Source organism: Amblyraja radiata, chromosome 1, assembly GCF_010909765.2.
Source record: "Amblyraja radiata isolate CabotCenter1 chromosome 1, sAmbRad1.1.pri, whole genome shotgun sequence".
In the NCBI taxonomy this organism is placed as follows: Eukaryota; Metazoa; Chordata; class Chondrichthyes; order Rajiformes; family Rajidae; genus Amblyraja; species Amblyraja radiata.
The window spans coordinates 75,713,227-75,724,879 of NC_045956.1; the positions used below are offsets into that span (position 1 = coordinate 75,713,227).

The following is an 11,653-nucleotide window of genomic DNA, read 5'->3' on the forward strand; positions in this document are numbered from 1 at the left end:
GCTGAGTGGCAATCTTATGGAGTTGTACAAAATCTTTAGGAGAATAGGTAGGGTTTAGTTTGACATAAGGGGTAGGAACAGAATTAGGCCATTCGGCCCATCACGTCTACTCTGCCATTCAATCATGGCTGGTCTATCTCTCCTTCCTAGCCGCATTCTCCTGCCTTCTCCCCAGAACCCCTGACACCCATACTAATCAAGAATCTATCCCTGCCTTAAAAAGATATTTTGACTTGGCCTCCACAGTTATGGAAATCGTCAAGCAAGAGTCCACAAAACATGAAATTGTAAATGGGAGATCTTGTAAAGCAGTGTGGCTCTGCCAGATCATAGGTTAAGTGTGAACAGGCCATTGTCCCTTTGTGATATGGGCTGCAGCAAAGACTGACATGTATAGGTGGTGATATACAAATCATAGTAGGCTCCGGAGGTGATAATGACATGGATGAAGTTTTCACAGCAAACGGGTTGTTAGATGAGAAGGCAAATGGTCTTAGCAGGAATTATCATGGTCAAACAGTACATCGATCGGGCTTACACAGAATTGGTCTCAAACCCAAGGCAGTTACCAGGAATGGGAAGGGAGAATGGAATCAGTCATATATGGAATTTTTGGCAGAGGCAAAAAAATGATTTCAGTATTCAGGGTTTCACCAAAGAACATAACACCTCATCTAGGAATAAACCTAGAAATAAAAGCAAGTAGTAGGAATTGAGAGGCTTAGTGTGTTTACAGTACTTTTGAAAATGAATGCATGCTTATACCATTCGGAGTTTACCAAGAAAGCTATTAACATGGTTAACAGGGAAGTTTGCAGCTGAGTCAGTAGCTCATCTTCCAGACAATTTCACTTGTAATAACTGCTGATCACCAGGCTGAAGCTTTTCCAAAACGAAACTACCCTTGTTTTCTTGCAGTACATACAACCCAGCTTACTAGAAACGCTTTACAAAAGCAGGTCTGAGCTGGAGACTATTTTTGGAATTATCGACAGCGACAACTCTGGTAAGTACCAATTTTAGAAAAAGGATTATCTTCCCCCAACTCTGTAGTGTTTGCAAGAAAATTTGCCTCCCACTAGCATGGCCCGCAATAACTCTGGAATTATTACTGTATTAAGTAACTGTTACTTATCAGACTATACAACAATTCCATAGGACACAAGGAAACTATTTACCTCCAAATTTATAAAATTACCTGCTATTCTATTGCTAGCCAAATTCTCAATTTATGAAATTGAATTTCATTTTCCTAACAAATAAGTAAATTTGTTGTTTTATTCTTTTAATTTCAGGCAAAAAAATTCCCAGCTGATGTTGTAGCAATAGGTGCGATTGTTGGCTAGATAGGGTGTGAGCCCAAGAGGGATATACCGTTGCAAACTGGTTAATGGGCTTTTAGTGCAGGAAGAGGGGGCTGGGGGTGACTTCTACAAACACCTTCCTCCCATTCGGCCTATCAGGGAACCTCCTGGCTTGAGATCATCTGTTGCCAGCCCTGCTTCCGGTCCCTCCACCCCCCTCCTCTACAATCAGTCTGAAGAAGGGCCCCAACCTGAAATGTCACCTATCTATTTTCAACAGAAATGCTGCCATACCCGCTGAGCATTTTGCGTCTATTTTTAATAAAGCATCATGTTCAGCATGGACATTGTGGCCAAAGGGTTTATTCCTGAGCTACACTGTTTGATTTTCTTTATAGATCAAAAGGTGGAACTGCACACCACCAGGACGCTGTTGGTTGTGTGTGTGTGTGTGTGTGTGTGCGCGCGTGCATGTCTACCAAGGTGGGGAATGATGATAAAATTAGCATTAAAATAGTAAAACTTGTGTAATTCGTGGATTAGATTCGAAGCATAATCTGCCCTTTCTCATGTCTGTGACAGGCCAGATATCATTTGAGGAATTTAAAAAAACTTGGCAACTCTTGAGTTCTCACCTCGAGATAAGTGATGAGGCGATCAGCGACCTGGCTCGCAGCATGGACTTCAACAAGGACGGAAGCATTGACATCAACGAGTTCCTTGAAGCTTTCCGTCTGGTCGATAAATCCAATTACAAGGACTGAATTAAGAACAGAACTGCTGGAAATACATGTCATGGCACATTGATTATTAACTTCCACATCTACATTTACTTTGTGTCCATCACACCTTTTCTAATGTCACGTTCCATACAATTTCTTTATCATCAGCCAAGTGTTCCTCTTTATTGCCCACACCCCAGTCCATTCAATTTCCTGCATTTATCATTGCACCCATTTCCTCGTTATTGGAGAAATGGAATAGGTGACGTTTCTGGTTGAGACCCATTCATCAGACTGAAGGGTGTTGACCCAAAACGTCACCTATTTCTTTTCTCTAGAGACGCTGAGTTACTCCAGCATTTTGTGTCTATCTTTGGTGTAAACCAGCACCTGTAGTCCCTTCTTACAAGTTATTCTTTATTGCATGGCCTGCCTCACCCTAATCCTATCCATTTTCTGCAATTATCATTGTACCCATTTCTTCCCCCCCCCCCCCTCCACCTTTAAAGGGTTTTCTTGAACTTTAATCCAGACTATCATCAAATTATCCTTGAACATTTATTGAATCCCAGTTATGAAGTACATCTCACCTTGTCCTTTGGGTAGGAAGGAACTGCAGATGCTGGTTTAAACCGAAGATAGATACAAAAAGCTGGAGTAACTCAGTGGGACAGGCAGCATCTTTGGAGAGAAGGAAAGGTGACATTTCGGGTCGAGACCCTTCTTCAGGCTTCAGACTGACGGACGCTACCCGACTCGTTGAGTATTTCCAGTGTTTTCTATTTTTATTTAAGATTGCTAGAATCTACAGTATTTTGCTTTTGTATAATTAATTTCACAATGGACAACTGAACCAAATTGATTAAGTAAACGACATTGTCATATTGACATAGATACATTTAGATGCGCCTTAAACAAAAGTAAACAAGCACATTGAATCCCAAAAGAGAAATATCAGCCTTGATCCAACAGTATAGGCCTTTTTTCTAATTTAACATCAAGTTTAGTTCTACATTTATCTTGCTATGTTTATAAAAACATAAAGCAAACACTAATCATTATCTGTGCCTGAAAGGTTTTACTCAAATGTGCCAGTGATTAATTTCTGCATTATTGAGAAAATTCTTCGATTAAAATGAGGTCATTGCAAAGACTTTGTGTGATGTGTGAAACTTGCTTGAATGAGTGGAAACCCAAGTTAAAGCGGGATTCCCAAAACCCTCCATCGTGTTTCATTAATGAGACAAAAAAAGAGATCCAACAGTACTTCAATAGCCACACTGATATATGGAACAGGATCCTTGCATAGAGGGTAATATATATCAAATCATTAATTTAGTGGATTTTTCCAGAAATTCAATGAAAAAATTTGATCTGGTGTGAAAAGTGATATTTATCCATTTAACTTCGCAGACCACCCATTTCAAGCCTCAATGAGACAAGAAGTCACCCCAAAACCACATATGGTTGTGTCACTTTTCATACATTGTGGTGCTTGGAAAATTGCAATTTCCAATGTTCTCCTACATTGAGAAAGGGCAATGAAACGTGACCACCAGCACGAGATTTAAGTTGGACTCGACCAAAAGCACTGTGATATTACTTTAAAAATGCCTTGGTGAGAACTGCGAGAGGGGATGCAATATTATAGTTTTCAGTATTGGGACACATGTACATATATTAAAAGTTTTGCCTTTGCAATCCTCATGGTCCTCAAAGCAGGAATCAAATAATTGCAACCAGTTGGATAATAACAAAAATAAGCACATTTTATTAGTAGAAAGCTAATGGCAGCCTCATGAACGACCTGTCTCGTCTTTCTTCTTTTGGTGTTTTGGTCTGTGTTTACTTGTACGTCTTTAGTGTACTTTTAGTTTTTATATTATGTGGGGGGGGGGGGAACCTTTTTTATCTCTTTCCTCGACGGAGATGCAACTTTTTCATCGTATCTCCATCTGCACTGCGGTTTTAACATCGTGGAGCTGGCGGTCCCTTTGTTAGGGATCGACTGCAGGAGCTCCAACCGCAGGAGCTTCAACCCCCCCCCCCCCCGATCATGGGAGCCTCGATCACCCCGACTGCGGAGGTTTCGATTGCCCCAACTGCGGGAGAAAAAGAGGAAAGAAGGTATAGGTTATTTGCCTTCCATCGCAGTGGAATGTGAGGTCGCCGAAAAAAACAAGATGGACGTGCTGCCTGCGCTAGTGAGGACTCAGAGGGAGTGCCGTGAGTGCCGTGATCTCGGTGTTTGCGGGGACATGGCTCCATGAGGACATGTCCACATTGAAAGCACCCAAGATCAGGATAGAACACAGGTCTAGTGCGAGTGTGGACAGCTTTCTGACTGTTCAGGCAGACAGGGACTGCAGAGAGAATGACAGCGGTCGGTACAACTCTGGTCACATCACGGTGAAGGAGCGTGTGTGTGGCCCGGACATTGAACTGATGGCTGTGGGTCTCCGATTATGCCGTCTGCCCTGGGGATTCTCACACGCCTTTGTTGTTGCTGTTTAAATTTATGTTTAATTTTTATGTGGTTATGTATCTTGTTTTTTTGTATGACTGTTGGCAAATCAAATTCCTTGTACGTTTACATACTTGGCTAGTAAATTAATTACAAATTAATTGTAAAAATTGCAAAGTAGAACGAAAATGGGAAGTGTATTCTGCTCACTAGGCCCATTCATTATACATTGTCACTTTCTATTAAGTCCATTTTGGAATCAGTCCTCCTTACCAAATTAAATGTGTTCTGCATTGTTTTTACATCATTCTCACAGTCCAGTGTGATGCATCATTTGAAATTCATTAACTGTTCTGACAAATGCCTGTTCCAGGAAAGGGTTACATCTTGCTGTGCCCTAAAGAGTGTGGACAATAAAATGCAATCCCATCCAACCATAAAGATATGGTTAATTAGATCAATTGAAACAAATCACCTAACAAGTGTCGATGATCAATGTTAACCTGGTCTAACTTGCACAGAGCAGAGAACCGTAGAAGATTAATACCAGGGAAAATTCAAATTTAAATTAAAAAGCAAAAAAAATTAGAATCAGAAACAGATAATTATTAAAGTAATTTGTTTATTTATAACCAATTTCCTCTTTGCATAATTATTACAAACATTTAACAGATTAAATGCAGTTCTTCACTCGAGATCCTTGTCTCATTCATGGTTCACAATTATCATTCCATTTCAAGGTACATTTCAGGGACCATTTCCAGGTGTAAATAACATCGGAGAATGGTTTGCAAAGGTGACTTTCACTAAGTTAAACTCCATGTTGAATTAAAAAAGGCCTGGTTAGATTAACATGAGAAATATCATGACCAGAATGCTTGGAAAATAGTCAATTTTTCCAAAAACAACCCCCAAGTCCAAGGCGCCTTCTAATAATATAAATATGCTTGTATAATTTAAAAGAAAAATAAATTGGGATTATATATTCAGCATGTGATTCTCTGGCACATTTAACCTTAGTTATCAACATTCCAGTTTCCAGAGCTCTTGTTGATTCCAATAAAGAACCTTACAAATTTTTCTCATCCATGACAAATCAAGGCCACATTTTCCAGCTCCAAAAACTTTTAAACTCACTCAGAAAAGCCAAATGCACACACAGCTAAGCAAACGTTTGATGCATACTTAAAAAATATATAAACAATTTCTAATTTGTTCCTGACTTAGTCAGTACTGACATAGCCATTCCTGTTAAATGCAAATCTGGTTATTTAGGTTAATACTTTCTAAAATAATCTACCTCAACCTATTGCATACAACAGGAAATTCATTATTATTTTACACTCAAAATATTGTAACGTTAAGATTGAATTAAGAATGTTGCTATTTGTAGAATTAGTAGAAAAATGTTCAATGCATTTTAAATAACTGTTCAAGCCTGCCTTAGATCTGAGTTAATTTAAACATTCATCTCCCAATACTGCAATCATTCATATGCTATAGTTTTAAACTTGCTTAACAAAGTCAGTAACTAATTTCCGTTGCAAAGTTTAGTAACCTTGCTGTATCGAGAGGATGATGATGCACTTTAGAGTAAACAATAGAATTCCTAAAGCTGGAACATGGCTGAAACATTAGATGAAGAACAGGAGAAAAATATTTCCCTGCCCTTTTCATCACATTTCTGCTTTATAAAAATGGAGATGGAGGTAGGATTAATCAAATAAACTTAGACAGGGAGAAAAATATTCTTAACCAGATGGTATTACAGAAGAGGCATCAACTGAAGAAGTCACGACGAATATGAACACTCTCACTAAGACCATGCTCAATTAGCTTCACATCCTCCAAATCTTCCTTCAGGACACTGATCAAATGACTCAATCCTTCCTGTTGCAGTTTCAGGTGCTAGGAAGAGAAATGAGCTGGATTAGTAAACATTAAATTCAGTTGCTTTGTTATTTGCGAGCATATTTTCCTTTGAAGATTAGCTGATCTTGAATAGGGTTTAAAAAGGGTTCTAAGAGTAAACCTAGCAATTATAGACCTGTTAGTTTGACTTCAGTGGTGGGCAAATTAATGGAAAAGATACTCAGAGATAATATATATAAGCATCTGGATAAACAGGGTCTGATTAGGAACAGTCAACATGGATTTGTGCCTGGAAGGTCATGTTTGACTAATCTTCTTGAATTTTTTGAAGAGGTTACTAGGGAAATTGACGAGGGTAATGCAGTGGATGTTGTCTATATGGACTTTAGTAAGGCCTTTGACAAGGTTCCTCATGGAAGGTTGGTTAAGAAGGTTAAACTGTTGGGTATAAATGCAGGAATAGCAAGATGGATTCAGCAGTGGCTGAATGGGAGAAGCCAGAGGGTAATGGTGGATGGCTGTTTGTCGGGTTGGAGGCAGGTGACTAGTGGGGTGCCTCAGGGATCTGTGTTGGGTCCTTTGTTGTTTGTCATGTACATCAATGATCTGGATGAAGGGGTGGTAAATTGGATTAGTAAGTATGCAGATGATACCAAGATAGGGGGTGTTGTGGATAATGAAGAGGATTTCCAAAGTCTACAGAGTGATTTAGGCCATTTGGAAAAATGGGTTGAAAGATGGCAGATGGAGTTTAATGCTGATAAATGTGAGGTGTTACACCTTGGCAGGACAAATCAAAATAGGACATACATGATAAATGGTAGGGAATTGAAGAATACAGTTGAACAGAGGGATCTGGGAATAACCGTGCATAGTTCCTTGAAGGTGGAATCTCATATAGATAGGGTGGTAAAGAAAGCTTTTGGTATGCTAGCCTTTATAAATCAGAGCATTGAGTATAGAAGCTGGGATGTAATGTTAAAATTGTACAAGGCATTGGTGAGACCAAATCTGGAGTATGGTGTACAATTTTGGTCGCCCAATTATAGGAAGGATGTCAACAAAATAGAGAGAGTACAGAAGAGATTTACTAGAATGTTGCCTGGGTTTCAACAACTAAGTTACAGAGATAGGTTGAATAAGTTAGGTCTTTATTCTCTGGAGCGCAGAAGGTTAAGGGGGGACTTGATAGAGGTCTTTAAAATGATGAGAGGGATAGACAGAGTTGACGTGATCAAGCTTTTCCCTTTGAGAATAGGGAAGATTCAAACAAGAGGACATGACTTCAGAATTAAGGGACAGAAGTTTAGGGGTAACATGAGGGGGAACTTCTTTACTCAGAGAGTGGTAGCGGTGTGGAATGAGCTTCCAGTGGAAGTGGTGGCGGCAGGTTCGTTGGTATCATTTAAAAATAAATTGGATAGGCATATGGATGAGAAGGGAATGGAGGGTTATGGTATGAGTGCAGGCAGGTGGGACTAAGGGAAAAAAGTTGTTCGGCACGGACTTGTAGGGCCGAGATGGCCTGTTTCCGTGCTGTAATTGTTATATGGTTATATTTGCTGACAAAATTTAAATTAACAATGGAATAAAAATTAAAAGGTCAAAGTTCCTCATGTTGGTACAATGCTGACTTGTCTGTAATCTTTTAGTCTAAAGTTGCTTCAAGCTGATTAGTTTTGACACACATCATGGAAACAGGTCCACCGAGTCCACGTTCACCACCCATTCACACTAGCTAGATCTATCTTATCCCACTTTCACCTGCACACACAGGGCAATTTTTAGAGGCTAGTTAACCTACAAACCTGCATGTCTTTGGATGTAGGAAGAAACCGGAACATTTACAGGGGGCACGGTGGCGCATCGGTAGAGACCTGGGTTCAATGTTGACTATGGGTGCTGTCTGAACGGAGTTTGTACGTTCTCCCAGTGATCTGCGTGGATTTTCTCCGGGTGCCTCACACATTCCAGAGATGTACAGGTTTGTAGGTTAATTGGCTTTGGTAAAATCGTAAATTGACCCTAGTGTGTGTAGGATAGTATTAGTGTGCGGGGATCGCTGGTCGGCGCGGGCTTGGTGGGCTGAAGGGCCTATTTCCGCTCTATATGTCTAAACTAAACAAAAAATCTGGAGGAAACCAACACAGTCACAGGGACAACGTGCAAACTCCACATAGAAAGCACCCAAGATCAGGATAGAACACAGGTCTCTGGTATTGTGAGGCAGCAGCTCTACCAGCTGTGCGACCCTAGTATTTTACGTTCTAACATATCAGAAAACCAGAAAAGACTAGAATTCTGCAGTCAACATTTAACATGAGCAATAATAATTTATGTTCAAATTTCAATCTGTGGAAATGTTCTCTATTTAATCAAAAAATATTTACTTGTTTGATTTCTCCCAGGAGATCGACATGCACACTGTATCTTTCCTCTGATCTGACAGCTCCAACATGATTCTGCATCCTTATTTGAGACATTAATTCATTTAGACGACCCTGCAAATAAATATCATAATTGAAACAAATTGCATTCACTAATTTCCCTGTGAAAATTTATCACGTTAAAATGTTTTAGCTTTCTTAAAACAAATTCTACAAATCAAATCTTCTGCAACTGAAGAACAGAAAATACTGGCGACTGAAATCTTATCAGCAACCAGGTTTGGCAGCATCTTTCGGGTTTTAAGTTGCAGATGGGGGGGGGGGGGGGTGAAGCGAGGGAATTTTTGTGATAAGGTGCGGAACAAAAACTGTCAAGCTAAGAATTATTTTAAAAACGAGCAGTTGACGGCAGAAGAGAAAATTAAGAAAGTGAAACAGAAAGATACAGATCTAAGATTATTAAATTCAATAATAAACCCCAAGGGTGCCAACATACCCAGATGAGATACCAACGATGGGAGCTCCTATTATTAATACCCAGCACTTCTCTGCGCTTAATTCTGAATTAGCAACTTCAGATAGACACTGTTTTCCCCCCTCTCTCCACAGATGATGTGTACCTGCCTGACTCAATTTGCTTGGCAGTAACTTAAAACATGCTGGTTTCCTCTTTTCCAATGTTTGACCTAGAACATCAACTGTTTCTCTCCCAATTGATGCTGTTTGACTTGCTGTGTGCTTGCAGCATTTCTCATTATTGCTTCACAGTTCCAGGATCTGCAATGTTTGCTCCATATTCTGTACCTTAAACTGGGTTGGTGCATTTAGTTCACACTGGATTGTATCCAACTGCACACGAAGCTGCTCTTCTTCTGCCTGAATGGCATAACCAGCTTTCCTCTGGATCTCTTGCTTAATTAAAACCTACAAGGGAAAAAAAAAAAAATGCTTAAGAAACTATTTTGTGAAAAGAAATCCCCAAACATTAACTACCTTCCAACTACAATCGATGAAATTGCCCACGAACCATGCAGGTTTGGACGACAGATAAAAGCATTCGGTCTATGTGTCTGCATTGGCTCTTGGCTGGACTGATGACAGTTTATCCCTCTTTTCCCACTGTCCCATTCTCTCCACACTACCCTGCGCCTCTGAGATCTGTTTTTACAGCAAGCATTATAACACAGAACAGGAACAGACCCTTCAGCTGAACATGATGCCAAGATGAACACATCTCATCTGCCTGCACATGATCCACATTGTCCATTCCCTGTATTTATATGTATACGTGGCTATTTAAAAGCCTCTTAAATGCCACAATGGTGACATATGACTAGGCCAATTTAAATTAATCCCATCCGCTTGCACATGACTTCTATCCCTTCATCCCATGCCTGTTTATGTGCTTGTCTAAATGCCTCTTAAACACTGTTATCATATTTGCTTCCATTACTTCACTGGCAGCATGTTCCAGGCACCTACCACCTTCCCATTGATGTTTCCAGGTTTGGAGGACATAAAGTGCTGGAGTAACTCAGTGGGTCAGGCAGCATCCCTGATAAACATGGATATGTAACATTTCGGGTCGAGACCCTTCTCTAGACTGGTTATTGGGTGGGAAAGAAAGCTGGAAAAGGGCAAAGGCAGGACAAAGTGTGGTAGGTAATATGTCAACATAGGCCAGGGAGATTTCTGATATGTAAATGGTTGGAACAAAGGCCAGAGATGAGAAAGAAAGGGTTTAAATCGGCATGGAGAGGGGAGGAGAAATACGTGGGAATCCAGCTGGGGCACAGGGGAGAGGAGGGGCGGTTGGACAGAGAGGGAGAGGGTGGTGTGGGGAGAAAGGAGGGTTTGTAAGAGGTTACCTAAAACTGGACAATTCAATGTTCACACTGTTGGGTTGTAAGCCTCACTGGTAGAATATAAAGTGCTGTTCCTCCAATTTACATGTGACCTCACTCTGGCAATGGAGGAGGTCCATTGCAGATAGGTCAGTGTAGAAATGGGAAAGGGAATTAAAATGGTTAGCAACCAGGAAATCTAGTAGGCCTTAGCGGACCGAGCGCACGTGTTCAGCGAAACGGCTGCCAAGTCTATGTTTGGTCTCGCCGAGGTACAGGAGGCCATATCGGAATACTGGATACAGGAGAAGAGTCTGAAGAAAGGTATCGACCCGAAATGTCACCTATCCATGTAACTCCAGTACTTTGTGTCCTTTTGTGTATTAACCAGCAACTGCAAATCTTTGTTTCTACACCAGGCTTGGAGGACTTTAGTTACAAGAGAGATTGGATAGGCTGAGGGTTTCTTCCCTGGAGTATAGGAGGTTAAGGGGTGACCATATAAAGGTATGTACACTCATGAGGTGTTTAGATAAGGTAAATGGCCAAAGTCCTTGTCCCAGAGTAGGGGAGTCTAAAACTAGGGGGCATAGATTTAAGGTGAGTGGGGAAAGATATAAAGGGGATCTGAAGGGCACCCTTTTCACATAAACGGTGATAAGTACATGAAACCCTGGCTCCAGCTGCCAGATGAAGTATTAGAGGTGGGTACAACTACAATCTTTAAAAGACATTTGGACAGGTACATGAATGGAAAGGTTTTGAAATATATGGGCCAAATCCAGGCAAATGGGACTCTCAGGAAAGCAGCGTTGGTTCGCATGGACAAGTTGGGCCAAATAACTTGCTGCCATGCTCTACAACACTGCGATTGTTTAAAAAAAACCTTAAAAATCTCCTTTAAACTTTTGCCCTCACCTTCAGTCTGTGCTCCCTTGCATGTAACATGTCCACCCTAGGATAAAGGCCCTGATTCCATAACTTATCTATGCTTCTTATCATTATATGTACTTCGGTCAGGTCACCCCTTTACCTCCGATGCTCCAGAGAAAATTATCCA

The 11,653-nt window shown here is 40.6% G+C and overlaps 2 protein-coding genes across 8 annotated transcripts in view; one reads left to right on the forward strand and one right to left on the reverse strand.

The window, feature by feature from the left end:
* Positions 1-3,179, forward strand: part of ppef2 (protein phosphatase with EF-hand domain 2) — a 56,998-nt gene extending 53,819 nt beyond the window's left edge. For all 4 annotated transcript variants that reach the window (XM_033024564.1, XM_033024581.1, XM_033024573.1 and 1 more), the window contains 2 exons: positions 919-1,006; positions 1,887-3,179. In XM_033024564.1, coding sequence (XP_032880455.1) covers positions 919-1,006; positions 1,887-2,068 — 270 coding nt within the window. In that variant the 3' untranslated portion in view covers positions 2,069-3,179. The remainder of the gene's footprint in view (positions 1-918; positions 1,007-1,886) is intronic.
* Positions 3,180-5,092: 1,913 nt separating this feature from the next.
* The window catches only part of nup54 (nucleoporin 54), a 51,608-nt gene continuing 45,047 nt past the window's right edge, over positions 5,093-11,653 (reverse strand). For all 4 annotated transcript variants that reach the window (XM_033024607.1, XM_033024601.1, XM_033024624.1 and 1 more), the window contains 3 exons: positions 9,554-9,673; positions 8,753-8,863; positions 5,093-6,398 (listed from right to left, as the gene is read on the reverse strand). In XM_033024607.1, the coding sequence (XP_032880498.1) occupies positions 6,270-6,398; positions 8,753-8,863; positions 9,554-9,673 (360 nt within the window). In that variant the 3' untranslated portion in view covers positions 5,093-6,269. The remainder of the gene's footprint in view (positions 6,399-8,752; positions 8,864-9,553; positions 9,674-11,653) is intronic.